The sequence below is a fragment of the Ornithodoros turicata genome, unplaced genomic scaffold (assembly GCF_037126465.1).
Source record: "Ornithodoros turicata isolate Travis unplaced genomic scaffold, ASM3712646v1 Chromosome23, whole genome shotgun sequence".
Taxonomy (NCBI): Eukaryota; Metazoa; Arthropoda; class Arachnida; order Ixodida; family Argasidae; genus Ornithodoros; species Ornithodoros turicata.
Genome location: NW_026999342.1, coordinates 1,348,459 through 1,365,888, shown reverse-complemented (window position 1 = coordinate 1,365,888; position 17,430 = coordinate 1,348,459). Strand labels below are relative to the sequence as shown.

The window sequence follows — 17,430 nt, the reverse complement described above, 5'->3', positions numbered from 1 at the left end:
CGCCATTCCTTCTCTACAAACCAGTAGTGATCATTCTCTGCAATTGTTTACCTTCAGGGTGTATGTGGTGATGCATCCCAAGAAAGGCATCGGATTTGTTGACAATGGCAGGTTTTGTGTCCGTTACACAGCTATGTTCTGTGTCATAAAAATTGTGCCACGCTTTACACAAATCAGTTGTGATAACGCGATTAACTTCTTTTTTGAGAGCACACCTATCAACACGTTGCTTAGGAAAACCTTCCATAAGAATGTTCATATTAGCATCGATCCATAGTACTTTACAAGATGCTTCGAGGGTAGGGGTCATATGTATCAAAGCCATTTAGTGGTTCGTATCTTAGAGCACAAATATACATTCATTACCTTTACTAATTAGTAGAACTAGGTTGTTAGCCTAAGTTGCCGAAACAAAGGACACGGCCTGGGAAAACGCCCCATAGCTTTTCTTTCGAAAATTCATCAAGTGCAAGAAAACCTACTGTCTAAAAATTGATCTTTCTCGATGTTCTGTAACTATAATTCTGACCACCCCATACAGCCTATTTAATTTATTCTACATCTAGGTACGTTCTTAATTAGTAATACAAAATTAATAAGTGAATATTTCTCATTATCTAATATGGGAGTTTCCATTTTGGGAAAGTTTCTTCGCACGTACATCTTTTTGTAAAAGTTTTTCCTCACCTCACCTCGATCTCGAAAATTTTCCTAATCTCATCTCACTCATCTTTTCACTGGTTGTTTCTTTTCAGCTAACCTTATCTCAACGTGTACGAGGTGAGCGTGATGACGTCCTCATCCCCATCTGGCCCAGTGAGGATGCCCACCTCTGACCTGGTACAGGGAGGAGGAAGGGTGTACTTGTTACAAAGGAAGGATTAACAAGAATGTAACACGTCAATCCGTTTTCGATCTCATTTGTACGAATTACCGTGATAGAAATGACGATTTTTAAATGACAGTTTAGAACATAGCGCCTTCATAGGCCACGTGACGTCTTGACTGCAATGCGCGGAAGGGCGTAGGATGTATCCGACATAGATGAACTAAAATTAGCGAAGAAGAGTTGCCCTTCATTTAATCTATGCTTTGAAACGACATTATACGCGCAAAGTAAAACATGTCGCCAGCTTGACAGCAGTACAAAAGGAACGTTCCCTCTTCTCAAAAAGCAGAACAACCCGGAGCGTCCTGTCTCTTGACAATCGTTTCCATTAATTTACTTTTGCATTTTCCAGTTTATACAAAATTTACTGGCGATTTAGCGGTAAATGCGAGAGGAACGTGTTATCATTAACCACCTTTTGTTGTGTTTTGTTTGGTTGTCCACATCCAGTCAATGCTTGATTTCCGGTTTGACACTTTCAATTACTATATGTATGTACATTTAAATAACATCTGATTAGCCTCAATTACTTTCAATTACCTTGTAATTATCGTTTAAGTACCTTAATTACCGCAGGTTACATGATGTAACCTTTAATTGCCTTAATTATCCTTAATTACGTGTATTGCATTAATTACTTTAAATTCCCCTTTAATTGACGTTAATTACCTTTAAGTACATTTAATTACTTGTGATATAACCTGCGGTCACCTTCGGTATTCTTTAATTTCATTTAACCTTTGTCTTAATTACATATATCTTACATTCATTGCCTTTAAACTCGACTTTCTTGTTTTAATTGCCTCTAATTACCTTCAATTACCCTTACCTCTTACTCTTAATTACCATCGACTACTTCAATTTCAAATCATTTACCTCCATTTAGATTTACAATCTTATATCTCCTCTACATGTCCACTTATACCTCTGCCTCGTTGAGGCATCACCATCGCAGACACTGATACACACACACACACACACTTACCTACAGCCTTTTCCATTTTGACAAGCTGCTAATGCTGACGCATTAATATCAATACATACGAAGGAGGAGGAAGCTACTGGGAACATATAGTAGCAGCACCATCGCGGTAAATCGTCTGAGTAGACCAATGGCAGACGGCTCCGCATTACTCTGCTTGTTGAGAGAAGAGGAAATGGTTTCGTTCGCAGGTAAATAACGAGCGAAGTAACGGATGAATCTCGTACCTCTTGTATTGATGTCACGGTCGCGGCATCTTCACACATGGAATGTTTTCTCAGCGCCAAAATGTCGCGTACACGTCGTAGCCTTTACGCCTTAGGAAACGCCCGTTATACGACCGCCCAAAACACACGGGACGCGTACAGAGCGAATGACGAGCACCAATGTTGCCATATTCACTTATGAGTATTTTGCAGTAGTAATCTGTGCGTGCCATCTATCCATCCACCCATGTATCTATGCCACGCATTGTGCCTTCCTTCATTCTAAAAGTGGGGAAGGTTCCACTCCGGGGTAGCATTGAATCTCCAATGACATTATCACCGTTCATTCATTTATTGTTGATGCCCCGAAAATAAATACGGGCTACCTCAAACGCAACTTTGGGTACTCCACGACGGCCATCGCTCAGAGCGGGAAAGGGGGGGGGGGGGGGACGAGTGCACAAGCGGTCGGCCTCCCTGACACATATTGTTTTCGGGGGAGAGGTATCTAGGAGAGCGGGTAACTTTTTTGCTGGTCAGCTGCGCGGTTTTATAGCCGTCCATGAGGGTCGAAGCAGACTTGTGCCCGAGACACGAAAAAAGTAATTGATTACCGTGACCAATTACTCGACTCCAAATGTAATTGAGTAACGAGTAGCAAAGTAACGCATTACTCCTGTCGTTACACTGTATTTTCGCAAATACACCTGTCTTTGTGTGTCTCAAAAAAGAAGAAACGTTCAAAGCGGAACAGTTGAAAAAATACGACAAACAAGAACCTTTGTGACAGGTAGCTCTGTCCCGGGAAGACATTGAACCGATTGTGGAAGAGCATTGCGTGGAACTTCCCTATGACCTCCAAAGTAAACCTCCAGAGCATGGATTGTATCTCATTACGGCCGATGGCTCAATACAGCCGAAAGTCTCAATACGGCCGATAATCCTTTAATTCCCAAGTGTCTGATTACGGCCGAAGGTAGTCTCATTACGGCCGAAGATGTCTCATAACGGCCAAAAGTCAAAATGTGTATTGTAACATGCATTGATATGCAATGCTGCAGCCAGATATGGATATACATTCCGGAGGGTATAAGCCATGCAGTGTGCCCTTAGGGCCCTTATCATATATATACACATATTGTGAGACAATCAGTATGTTATCATGCCACAGCACAATGCAGCATATTGTGTAATGTGTACACTCCCAAGGTAGTGTTGATGTTGCTGTGAAGCAACAGGCTACTATGTGGAGTTAGCTACTTGTGGAGAGCTAGATGAACATTGGCTTTGCTGTGACGTTTTTTGGAGCCATCCTACAGTCACTGGCCAAGAAGGAACACCTATCTCAGTCGACGGCAGTTTATTTCCATTCGCTTTACAGTGGTACAATTCTTGCTTCTGGAATGAGTAGACCTGCAAGAAGCAAAGAGCAACCGTGAATAGGCTAGAATATTAAAAAAAACAGGCATTTGACTCTACATGGCTGGTTTTAATGTGCACAAGCTGTATACATGTTGATATGTGTCCGTTATTTCATACAAGGCTAACATAAATCTTCATCTAGACAAAAAAATGACAAGCCTTAAAAATGTGACTTCCATGTAAACACAAGGCATGACCATGAGATGAATTTAGTTGCATTAGTTCATTCACTTAATGGAAACATGCGAATATGAGACAGTGATACATAACAATTCATGAAATGATGCATGCATGACTTTCCTTTTCTTGTTTCTTTCTTATAAAAGGAGTGCACGAATTAACATTCGTGCACTACTACACAATTTTTCACTTCACAACAGAACCGTATGGATACATTTGTAATCTTAACAGCCCACCTCTTCAGCCAACACTCCCTGGGCAGCAACATCCCATTAGCCATGTTGTTGTTGTTTTTCTTTCTCGGAATCCTTCCCGTAGCCACAAAACATAACTGGAATGGAAAATAGCTATAAATAACAGTGTATTTAAATGACTTCCTCTTGAAATATCTATTCTAATCAGATATGCTATTGCGCTTAGTATGGTGCAAAAGCCTGCGCAACATTTGCAGATGTTCGCCGTAAGCAATTCAAGGAGATCAATTCAAGTACGCCGACTTTCGCTTTTATTTTTGAACAAATATGACAACAAATTTTAACAAATGAAATATGGCTCACAGTGATAAATGCTGCTGTACGGCGCGGCATTATCGGTGTCTTAACTTCGAATAAATTTGTTGTTCCTAAACGCGCAACGAACTACAAACGGTGCAAATCTACTAACACATACCGAGCTACATCTATTACAGGCACTTCGGCTGTTTTGATTCAGTCAAATTACTCGTATGAGAATGCAACTATGCGTGGATAGCACACTGCTAAGCCAGACAGTCTACGAAAGCATAACTCACCAGAATTCTTGGTTCTTGGCCTTGGTCAACACTGCGCGATACACGTTGGCACTGTGACGATTCATTCAACTCAATTTTCACCGGAACAACACGCGCTGCTCGAAAGACAATGACAACTGCTCGCTGACAGAAGAAACGAGGTATCCAACGTTGCTAGACACCATCCGAAGTGAGATTAGCAAAACAACAAGATATGAAAACACGAAAGGAAGAGTATTGATCCCCCCTCCTTCTATAGCATGCAAAACGTGATTAGTGCTGAGATGAACATACATGTCTATGACGCGAGTTATTTTCACTGATCAAAAAAGGGGTCACGTGGGATTGCGTGACGCTTGCGAAATGTGCAGCAATGTGCAATGAGAATGGCGAAACGGGAACTTGTGAATCGGGCATTGCACTTCATGGTAACTGTCAGAAAATCGAAGCAAACTTAGAGACACTGGATGACAGGTATGTTGGCATCTTTTTTCATTCCTGCACATCATTTCACATTACACTGTACGTGGATACATGGGTATCGTGTCTAACGATGCTGGGGAAGTAGTTGCATGGTGAAGTGTGCATGGTTCTAGACTTTTAATTTTTGATCGCGTAATCGGAATATCGGCACCTCTCGCGTTGTGGCTTGCATGTGACCAACCAAGAGCTGTTCCCCTACTAGACCTTCTTACAAACGACAAAACGAAACATGTGGGAAGGTATATTTTTGATTACTCATATATAACGAGAAAATGTATCGTTTTCAGGTTGCTGCCACTACTCAATGTGCCCGCAATTGTCCTGCGTGTATGATTACACTAACGACGTCGCCCACCACGGCGCAAGTGTTTTGCGCACAGTCGGGAGAACCTGGACGTCGCAATGTTGGACCAGGCTCGCCAGTACAACCGTGGACGTCGAAACCTCACCTACGGCGTCGGTGACCTCGTCCTTCGACGGACTCGCCCGCTAAGTGATGCGTCACGAGGCTTTGCAGCTTCACTCGCAGGGTAGGTGGGATGGCCCCTTTGAGGTAAGTGCATGCTCCTCCGGCCTGACTTACAGGCTTCGTCGCTGCGACACCGGCGAAGAAACTGGGCCAGTTCACATCTCGGACTTGAAGTCCTACCACCTCCGAGACCCTGACGGAGAGGAGCCCGATTTGCAACCTGCCTCCCTCCAGGACCTGGACCCGGATCCCGTGCCCGGACCTGCGTCCAGCCGCTACGACTTGCGTCCCCGCAGGCGGCGCACGTAGCTGCCGCTATGTCCATCGCTAAGCATAGTGCTTGCGATTTAGTGCTTTATTAGTGTGATTTCTGTTCCACAGTTTTCCGCTTTCTATTTTAGGGGGGTGCCTTCTCAGGCGCCCACGGTTTGAAGCCGCCTTCTTACCGTTTCCCTTTTCTCCCTCGCAGATGCAACGTCTCCCGCAGTCAGCACCGAGGCGTCGGACATGGGAGACCTCGGGTTTCCGCGCTTCCCCTGGCCACCCGGCCTTTCGCTTCCGTCCTCGCGAAGGCTCGGTTCACGCTCCCCGTCCTCAGGACCAGCCTTCGCAGGCTCCTCACTCTCAACAGCACTCCGTCGCCACCTGGACGGTGGTGGCAAATGGCCAACCCATCTCCTGGGCTTCACGTTCCCGCTGGCAAAACCAGACTCGACCACTCAGAGGCGACGACCTCTCCAAGACACCAACCCCGTTCAAAGGACTCACGCTGTCGGAGCGCCACCCGTCGGACCTACACCTACAACCTTTAACCCTATACCTATACCTACCTATAGCTATACCACCCTATACCTATACCACCCTATACCTACAACCTTTAACGCAGGAAGAGAGACGGCTATTATGTCCGCTTTGCCTGGTTCCGGAACTTCACAGAAACGCGCATCGCCGAGGCCCCCTCCACACAGCTCGCACCGAAGCGGCGCGTATTGCCACAGAGGTAGGTGCCGTCCTGGCGACGCTCAGACGACTGAGGCTGGACCTCCTCACCGAGTCCTGAACCTTGAAGAGCGGTCAACCCAGTCCTGCGTTCGCCTCCGTCGGACAGAAAGTTGTGCCCCAAGCTTCAGAGGACACTATCCTCAACGCTTCCGACGATCTGATGGACTTTTAGGGCCAGTTCTCGCTTGGCGACGCCCGGCGCGACGTCGCGAACGGGCGGCCGAAGTAGAGGCGCATTTCCGCCGCCCCGCCAAGGTGCATGACTTCCATGTTCCCACCACAGTGACATTCCGTCGCCCAAAGCAGACGAAAACTGAAGAGGCGTGGCCTTTCTCTGTCACCTTATTGGTCGCCAGTGTATCGTTCTCGCCACCTCTCGCCGACGTAGTGAAAGAGACCGGCATGGAAATTTTTTTGGCTCGACGCCCCTCCTCTCCAAACGCCGGAAATGCACGTCTATTTCCGCCGCCCCGTCAGCGCGCACGATTTTCATGTTCCCACCACAGTGCCCTTCCGTAGTCCAAAGCAGACGAAAAATCAGGGGGCGTGACCTTTCTGTGTCACCTAATTGGTGGCCAGCTGTCGTTCGCGGCAGCTCTCGCCGACGTCGTGAAAGAAGGTCGGCATGGCAGTTTTTTGCACAGGGGTGACACAAACCCGCCATTGTTGTAACTACCCTCAAGCGGGTGCTTTTGGCAAAACTGCCATCTTGTCCTGGTCGCACGTCATATAAAACATCATTTTCAGGTCATGTGACTTTGTTTACATGTCGTTTTGCCGCTTACCGACATATTTCCGTCCTCGTAACACGAAGAGATGAACGTATTTTGCCAGCGTAAACCATGCGGTGCTTGTTCCGCAACATGGTAGCCGATTTCTCCTTAGTTTAAGTACATCGCATCGGCTCAGTGAGTCTTAACGCGCAGTCGTCATCACATCTTTGGAGGTCGTCAACAGCACGAGGGCTTATGTGCAAAACTGCGCGTTTTACTGCGAGATTAGCGGATAAAAATAATTACCGTGATCGAAAGACATCCAAAACGTTGCGCAGAAACCACAACCGCATTGTTTACAAACCGATTGGCCGCCGATCACGCGCGCTGCCATCTTTAAGGTCACGTGTGCTTTGACGTTTGCCGTGACGTGCGACCAGGACATGTCCAGGATGCATTGCGTTCGCCCAGCACGCTTTCGTCTACGGAGCAATACATTGAATGCCACCCCTGTGTTTTTTTGGCTCGACGTCTCTCCTCTCCCGATTCCGGAAATGTGCGTCTATTTCCACCGTCCCCTCACGGCGCCGCGTCGGGCGTCGCCAAGTGAGAACTGGCCCTTACGAGGGGGGAATTGTGGCGTGGTTCTGCAGCGGAAGCCTGGATGGCAGCACCGGTGGGAACCGGTTGTGTTTAGGGGGCGTTTTCCGCTCGGGATAGAGGATAAAATGCGGTGCAGGAGGGAAAACGGGGGTTGGTTGTGTGATTGTTGGCTGGACTGTTGGCTTGCTTTTCCCTGAATAAGCCTGGTATGTTCGTTTGAATTTCTCGTTGTGCTGCTTGTTTCTTCGCGCACGGAACGGACGGGCTGACGCCCCGAGGTTGTGGGAACGTAGGTTTCCACAAGTTACGTCATTACAGCTTAACATATCATTACAGACGTGTCTGAAGCTGAAATCGCAAGGGCACCCCCTGTAGGGAGCACACAGGCAAAAAAGTTAGGGGGGTGTCACTGAACATTTGGGGGGTGTAGCGGGGGTCTGGATAAATCACGGACGAGGGAGACTCCTCCACCCCGTGTAAAGCCTCATAAAACACCTTCTGAAATATTTTTCTGGCTATGCAGCTGCATCATTATGACGTAATTGTCATGTCCTTGATTTCCTGAATATGTTTTGAATATATGAAAAAAAAAGTCTGGTTGAGAGCATATGTCTTATGGTCACCATCAAACAAGAGCATATGTCGTTTTGTTCAGCACCTTATGTACTTTTTTTGATTTCAGGTGGACGTAAATTGTAGAAGGCAGCTAGTGGGGGAAAAGATCATGGTCATAGGTCATGTGGCTCGTGGAGCTCCCAGCGGGCTCCCTTCTGGAGTAACTTTTCAGAACACACACAAACAGTTTGCTCACAGAACAAATGAGTAGGATGTTGCTCGAATAATGAGATAAAAATGGCGTAACACATACAAATATCGTATGACACAGTATGAGAATAAAAACATTTTTCACGAGGGATGCATGAAACACTGTCGCAGTATTGTGTGCATGAACCATTGTGTGTGACACAAGCCGTGGGGGCACACCGCCTCGGACACACTTTGGGAAGCATAAAACACAGCGATTGCTAATATGGTGGATGCTTCTGTTTTCTTTTTGGCCGTGATGAAACATCTTTGGCCGAAATGAGACTACCTTTGACCGTAATGAGATCTTGGCCGTAACGAGACACTTGGGGATTAAAGGATTCTCGGGCGTAATGAGATGTTACCCAAAGCATGAGGTACCACTACACTGGGGTAGGAAGAGATTAGGGAGAGAGACACTGAAGTTACAGAATGTTGTTACAATGACCTCGACTTGCTATAGTAGAACGATCCAACAAAGGCTGACGGCACGAGGGGCTTGACTTGGGGCAGAACATCTGAGAGATAAGTTAAACTTTTCTGGAAAAGTAATCAATTACTGAGTAATCGATTACTCAGAAAATTAATTACCTGAAAAATTACTATGATAAAGTAACTGATTATTCGAAAAATTACTAAAAAAAGTAACTTATTACCAGTAACGCAATTACGCACAAGTCTGGTTCGAAGTCCTGGAAAAAGTTCAGCCGAGCTCTTTTGACGGTGGTGGTTGGACGGCAGAAGATCGCCTATCTCCTCGAGCAGGGGTTGAGATGTGGCGGTCGGCTGCACTAGAGTCACTAAATAAGCTTCCAGAGTATCGACACTGAGGACCAAGGGAGAGCAGGAGCGCCATCTTGTTTCCGCACCACACCGATATCATCCCCATTTGAGGAACAAAGACGGCTAACATAATGCTCCCTGTAGAATAGAGAAGCGTGTATGATTATTGTGCGATAGTCCATGTATTGTCAACCAGAGCGTCCCGAGGATGTCAAGGTGAGCTCAAGGCCGTCAACTGCTGCTTGCAAATGAAAGGAACATTTCACCCGCGCACGATAGATGGCATCGTGCGCGTGGGTAGCGTGCCGCGGAAACAAGATGGCGGATGCTCGCTCTTGGAACTCAGTGTCGATACTCTGAAGCGTAGCATATTTAGTAACTCTAGGCTTCACAGCTTGCTGAGGCCCGCGTGTTGCGTCCGATGTGAATGGGCAGTCCATTATAACGCGCCCCTCTGTTTCGCCTGAAACGCGCCGCGGTTTGTGTTTACCCACAGTGCGGGCGTCCACGGTTCGGAGTACGGCCGACCATGAAGTCGTGGGAACGTGTGTAGGGATCGAATGCGAAGGAGATGGGAAGCCTGACATGGACACCAGATGCACAGAGTGGTGGTGCAGATTCGTCTCTCGTTTGCTCGTCAGGGTGTAGCCATCACACATAGGGTAAAGTGGGGCTACTTGAAGACGGGGGCAAGTTGAGGTGGCATTTTCTTAGCAATAATTCTTTTCTCGTCTGTGACACCAGGATGAGCACAGCCGTTGTCTGGGCTTTGAAGTAACGTGTTGACGTTCTGCACGTGGCTTTTTAGAAGGACGTGAGACGCTGTTTTGCAGATGTGGTCGAGCTAAGGGGGCCCCTTTTTTGTCCCATATGTAACTTTCGCGAGCATTGACTTCCAATTTGCTCATTTTTGATCCTCAGCTAACAAAATATGACCTGAATTAATTATGATGCTGTGTCATTGCCCTGTGTTTTCATGTGCACTACTCGTGACTGACCGTTTCGGCTGGCCCAAAGAAAAGACAAAATTTAAACCCGGCATTAATTATTTGATGTCCTCAACTTACGCATAGGGTGGGGTAAGTTGATGAAAATATGTAGCTTGTCATTTTTGGCTCGTACGGAATAAATATCTGGTTTAGCACCACAGTAATTCGTGGATCATTTCTCAAAGGTGTGGGGATTCAGTTAACGAATTATGGTACAATTTAGGCGATTATTCTGACTGGTATTAACAAAATAGTTCAACTGTCTTCAACATAGACCACCTTACCCTACCCTCTGATTGAATTCGCGCAGCAGAAATTCCCTGGGGGAGTTTGACTTTGGGCCTGATTTTCGCCGTTGTGTTTTAGCCAGGGCGTCAGCGCATTCACTGCCTGCTATGCTGTTATGAGAAGGCATCCACTGTAGCTATACTGCAGTACCTACGATTCATGCCGTGCTATTTGGAACCGGGCATTTCTTGCGAAGCAGCATCTTTCGTACTGGTATTTGATACGGGAAATAGCGCCCCGTGAGCCCGTGATTATGGCCGTGATGGTTAGGTTCGCGTCTTGTGCAGTCTTAAGCGCTTCTGTTATTGCCAGCAATTCCGTGTCTGTCGATGTTAGCTCCCGGAGAGAGCGGGGTATGTTTAATAGAAAGAAAATAAGAAATGTCAGCCAGACTGATGCCGGCTTGCTCTTCCAAAAAGCAAAATAACAAATAAATTCCAAAGTAAACTTTCTGCCCAGTACAACCGCGTACTATACCCACGCGCTTTGGAAAACTTTTTTTAGGTCAAGTGCACGCCGAGCACGCGCGCGTCGTCCAAAGAAAAAAAAGGAGATGAAACACTGATCAGTAGATGAAAACGCCCAGTGCATTTCAGCCTTTTCACAACGCGAGGAGAAAAGCCTATGATAAGCCTATGAAAGGTCGTAATAAAAGTTAAATGGTGTGAAATAAATTCCATGACGGGCTTTGATGAATATGGATATTTCGTAGGACTGGGCGAAATGTTTTGATTGTTCGATTACCGAAAGGAATACATTCTACTCGAATTCAGAATCCAATATGAAATTGGACAATAGAATTTAGAAACGAATGTCTCTTCTAAACCGAATATATTGAAATACTTTCGAAGTCGCACGCGCTAGCCCGAAAACGCCAAAAGAGAAGAAACACAAACAAGCGAGCTCCGGGTCATCTGTGCCCGTATACACAGCTGCGTACACTTGCGACACCTTGCACACGATTCTAGCACGGTCAAGTAATTCTGTCAAGCCTTGCATAAAGTACTAAACGACGCGGTGTCACACTACGTCCCCTACGCATTGAGGCGTTTCATCTCTGTTCCGGTGCTTTCGTTCACCGGTGTTCGGCGTCTTGCATCAGTGCGATGAATATTCCCTGCAGAGCTATGGAATACCAGTGTCGTTTCTGCTGGATTTGTTCACCGGAATGCTGGCAGGGATTGGGAACTCTATCGACGAAGCCAAGTCGATTCCAATTGCTACGCATTCGACGACTGTTCGTTCCCACTTCGCGTTGTGCATGCATTAAATGCGATATAATTTCTTTAACGCTCCTTTGAGGCCTCGGTGTAGTCGCGTCGCGTCACGTTGGTTGGAGACGGAAAGGGACGCCCTCACTCTCGCAATGCGCACTCTCCCCTCGTTTGTTTCTTTGTCGCGTCGCCTCGGCTGAGAAGAAACGTTCCTGCGGAGGCTTAGTAGGGAGATTTAGCAGATTGGAAGGTCTTTACGATAGCTGTTCCGAAAACACGATAAGCACATGATTCCTTTGAAGTGGCTGATATCACGCTACCGTTCTTCGACTTGACAGCTTCCTCTTTGGCATAGCTTTCGTAGAGCGCCTTCGACGTGCTAAAACCCCCTAGTGTCTGCACAGCGCATTTCGCGTAATGCTGTAACGTCGTCCGGCACCACGCGGATGCCGCAGTGTGGCAGTGTAGGTGACGAGCTGCGGAGCGTTCGTTCTAGTATAAAGCTCGCACATGTGCCGCCATTGCAGCAGGAGATGCAAATGCGTTCGCCAAAGAAGATGAACTTAAGCAACGTGCCGCCGAGAATGCCAGGAAGCGGCGTGCAGAAAGGCCGCCTCCATTAGGGTCCGTACCCACATACGGTACACATGCGCGGAAAACGCCTGTGGGCTGCCGCTGGGCAGCAACGAAGACTGCAATAAAGAGGAAAGAAGGAGTGCTTGCCGCCCAGAAGCCGCAACCACCTGCGCCTCTCAAGATGTCGACATAGACGCTCTCGAGTTGTCGACGCTGACGACGTGCTGCAGACTGCGTGGGTGGCCGGAAGAAGAGAAAAGCGTGACGGGATCTCCGTTGACCACCTGAGTGGACGAAGATGCGCGGTATGCCGCTAAACATCGTGTATTGCGCTGTCGAGCAAAAGCGGAACGCGGAGGCGGCTTCTCCCGCATCGCGGGAAAAATTTTGCCCTCCGCGTACGCTTTACGGCGCCCTTTTGCCGGCGCCCTTTTGCATGTGGGTACGAGGCCTTAGTGCCTGTACGTACCAACATGCGGTATAGATGAGCGGAACCGCCTCTGGCTTGCCGCGCCTATCCATGCTCTCTCCTGTGGACTGCCTCCGGTCGAGAATGTGCGGCATGCCGCTAAAAAAACGTGCATTGCGAGATCGACGAAATGGGGAAGCGACTTTTTCCTACCCCGCAGCAAGAGTTTATGACGCCGCGTTCGCGTTACCGCACACATTGTCCGTATGTGGGTGCGCAGGCTTACTCTCGACCAGATGTCTCGATGTCCGGAAGACGTTGGGGCAGACACGCCCGAAATGCGGCAGCGTCGGGTCACACAACATGGCGCAGCCATTGCAGCCGGTGACGGGGGAACAGGGAAAGTCTCGACTACGAATAAGCTGTCCATCGCAGTGCAAAACACACTTTCGTCGGTGTCCAAGGAGTGACAGCTACACTTGCCGATGTCGAACGTAAACGTCGGTGCGCATAAGCGCAGCGTGTGTGCTGAACGGCACCGCGTGATGCCGCCACAACTGCAGCTGCCAGTGCAATGTATCTGCACGAAGGCGATGACAACTCGAGTTTGTTGTTGCGCCGCACGCAAATCATGTGCTTTCACAGCGCAGGCACCGTCCATCGTCTGCTGTATACACGTTTGGTAGTGCACCAAAGAGTACGGTGATTTTTTTAGGTCTGTTGTATAACTATACACTTCGTACTCGCTTTGGTTTTAAAAACGACAGCTCTAAATGGCGTGATGAAGGCCCTGTAACGTTTTCGTTCTTCTATCAGGGGCCCCCGGCAAGGTCGATACACGAGATAACACTATGCCCTTCTGTGTCATTAATGACGTCGTCAAGGAAACGCAGAGGATATGGAGATCAGTTCGCTCACTGACTGAATAGTGCGTTTGTAGTCCGTGCACAGTGGTTCCATTTCCTTCAAGTACAATTGTTATCGGTGAAGGTAAAGGCAGGGTGTCGAACCGCAAAAAATACGGGTTCGATTCGGGTTTGGTTCGCGTTGCTTTGATTTTGTTCCGGTTCAGTTCGAGTTCAGCCACGCCAAAAATCGAACCGGTTCGCGAACCGGTTCAACGCTTCTATTTTATATGTTCTATAAAACTGCTTTTAGCAGGAAATGCGTGGCTAATCGCGTACTGCTGTTGTCTGCATTGACGTTTTTAGCTGTCAGGTACTCCCTTTAGCGAGAGAAAGGAGAAATGGATGTACACTTACTGCAAATAGAGTCCATGATTTTATGAAGCGTTGTAGTCCTGCTCCTTTCTGTTCCCAAAATCTCTTTTTTAACACGCACAGTGCCAGAAGATACACTTAAAGGAAGCCTAATAAGATGAACAGCGTTACATAGACGACAGTACTTGCCGGCACACTGCATTCGCAGCGTGAATCGATCTGAAACCGTACTGAAGCATATCGAAAATAATCCTGCCAGCCTTACTCTGTCCGAGCTCACAGCAGTGTACTAGTTAATCCATAATACAAAGGCAATGTGTCACGACACAATTGCATTACCAATAAGCAGAACCGCGTTTATTTTTCAAACCACGAGTCCACGACCAATCAAACAGGCACCGTTCTGCGTACGCTCCTTCTCCACTTCTCGTGTTTATGACTTGTTTAATATTTACTGCTCACGTGTAAAGGGAAATGTTGGGCGCTTACTTAATCACATATTCGTCCTATAGAGCTACATAACTGGCCTATTCCACTCCTGTTTCATTCGTCCGCGTGGCGCCTCGTTTATGAAGAGTAGACGCCGCGGCTCGTGCGTGAGGCGCATCGGCGCTTATGGGGACAACTGCACTTCAACGTGTTAAAACGACGCTGAAAGTATGCTTACTATACATCCTCGTTTGACTGCTAGGTGAAAATTTCTGAAATCCATGATATGGAGTCATGATGATGATACCAATGTGTCTTCGTTCGGGGATTGTGAGGAACTCTTATGCTGATTTCTTTTATGTCCGAACCGTTTTGTTGCGAACCGGTTACCGCTATTATTTTTTACGGTTCTGCTCCGGTTCCGGTTCAACAGTGTCATGAAAATTTCGGGTCGGTTTAAAAATAACAAAATAGCAAAAATAACGGTTCGGGTTCGGTTCGACACCGTGGGTAAAAGTGAGGTTGACGGCATATGACCATCTAGCATAGATTGTTCCTTCTCTAGGTGGTGGTGGTAGTCGGGTGTGCTACTTCTGACCGGTCTTCTGTAGCAATGTTTTCTTTTCCAGGCTTTCAGTCGGGTACAAATAAATGTGTGATGATACGCGAAGCAGCTAAATTATCCATGACGACGAGGCCTGAGGTTGAGTGCAACACCAACAGGACGTACAGGACTAAGGTACAACAACTCGTGTTGTGTTATACGTTACATCCTGGTGTTGTTGTGCCTAAGCCAAGGCTTGGTCGTCATGGATTTTGTCCACGAGTCTCTCGGATTGTATGCCATTTTATCAGCTAAACTTTCCACTCACGTGAAGCGAACCAAAATGGGTCACTCTGCAACTAAAAAAAAATTATGCTTAATTTACAATGTTCTTTTGTGTTCTTTACATGAACCGTGCATGACTCCCGCATGCGCAATGTGATCGTGATTGGTAGCATAGTACTGTGACACATTGTGATCTCTCACTTAGAGTAGATGCAGATTTCCCGGTATAGGGACACTAGACTCCTGGCATTGTACTTCGTGAGTAGCAGCTCATTCAATCAATACGGATGAAGCGTAACAAGATAGCTGCTCCAGCACAGCAGCTGTTTAGAAAACTTGTATAATAAAGTCAGTCAGTAAGAAATTTGTTTCGATATACTCGTACATGAAGAAAATTAAGTCTGAACAGTCTACTCTTATGATTAAGAAAATTAAGGAAAGTCTAAAGTAGTGCAGGCTACTCTAGTGGACGTTACGTACTGAAATACCTGTACTTCACACAACGGTAAAAGAGTTGCACTGGGCCGTAACTAACCTGATCCGCTTCTTGATGCCTCCTATCGTCCTTGGAAATAAGTGACGCCAAGCAGAGGTACAGCCGGAGGTGCGTTGACGTTACTCGAGGCACTCGTGTCCTGTTCTTATTAGGCTTTGCAAGCAAAGTAAGTGCCTACAATGGAAAGCGAAGTTTATGATTTACTACACCACCTTCACCGTCTTATACTGCAACGAAGGCTAAATGGCACAAATGTAGTTTTTCTCGAGACCTTTGAAGGCCTACCCAGCGCAGCACTAGCATAGAGGATAGCATAGTGTACATATTTCTTGCCTCTATCCCCATATTCCATTATGCGCTACGCTGTTGTAACTAGCGGAAGAATGAAAGCAGAAAAGGAAACGAAAGCAGAAGAGGAAAGGGGGCGGGGGAGTAACCAGAAGAAAGCCTGAAATCAATCAAATCTTAGACCTGACGTCATAGTTATACGAATTACATTTCGGATACACTGGCCTGTCTGAATCCCACCTGCACTAGAAATACTATTTGCGGGTGTTCACCCTGAACATAAGCCGCCCAATAACAGAGACACGAGAGATAACGCCGGACGCAGCACCTGCTGTGTCTTGCGTTTTGTCTCGTGTCTCCTTGTTATTCGGCGGCTTATATTCAAGATGAGCTTTCATCAGCTAAAGGAGGAGTGGAAAAACTGGAAGTCACGCGGTACAAAAGGAGCACAACGATGGGACCTGGGTACCAAGGGGGGGCAGAACAACTTTGGGGCAAGAAAAAGGAAAAAAAAAGAAAACTGAATGAAAGTAGCCGTCAGCGTTCCAAGCACTTGCTCTTCACCGGAACCGAAGGAAAATTTAACACCTGGGCAAGAATGACAAACATGCCGCCCAGGCACCCGCTGGCTGCACGACACGTGCTGAATGGACGGAATGTGTGACACACTTTGACTAAAGTTAAAAACCGAAAAACAAGTCTCGGATGAACAGTGTTCTGATAATGGATGAGGCGGGCCTCTTCCCGTTTGCGTGTGAAAGCAGAAGAAACCCAGAGCAAAGAACGATCACGTGCAGGTTATCAATGGTGTGATTGGGGATGGAAAAATGCTGGGATACCAGGGTAATTTGATGGTTGCTGATACTACAAGTAATATGTAGATGTGCCAAACGGCGATGTTCACGAAAATGTTCGTGGAGCTCACGCTCAGTCCCATCCCTCTCACCAATGTAGAGCGTTTTGGGGAAAGGCCGAACAGAAAATGCAGTAGATGATGCACTAGAAAATGCACTAGAAAATGCTACTGCATTTTTTGTTCAACCTGTGCCGAAAATGCTCTACATTGGTGAGACCCCGATAGATGTCGTTCATTACATTATGCACACATTGTACTGCGCACCAGAGTATTCGGGGACAAAAAAAGAAAGAAAACTGTCAACATGTCATAGTTGGTGAGATACAAACATTCGAACAATTTCATGCGTCGAGCTCTGATGTCAGAGATGTGAGAGTCTCTACTATTGGTTCTCGTAAGCACGTGACCTCTGCAGTAGCTGCCTTATTGGACTAGATACCATCGGAGGAGTTCCGGTATTAGCGGTGACGATTTCCTACGTGCGCGTCTATTGCCCCTTTTGCTGCTGTAAAACATGTATATGACTATAAC

At 46.9% G+C, this 17,430-nt stretch overlaps 1 protein-coding gene across 1 annotated transcript in view; it reads right to left on the bottom strand.

Moving 5' to 3' along the window:
- Window positions 1–17,430, bottom strand: part of LOC135373276 (protein O-mannosyl-transferase Tmtc3-like) — a 479,430-nt gene that overhangs the window by 49,689 nt on the left and 412,311 nt on the right. Inside the window, exon 13 of the mRNA XM_064606504.1 lies at window positions 15,795–15,929. Coding sequence (XP_064462574.1) covers window positions 15,795–15,929 — 135 coding nt within the window. The remainder of the gene's footprint in view (window positions 1–15,794; window positions 15,930–17,430) is intronic.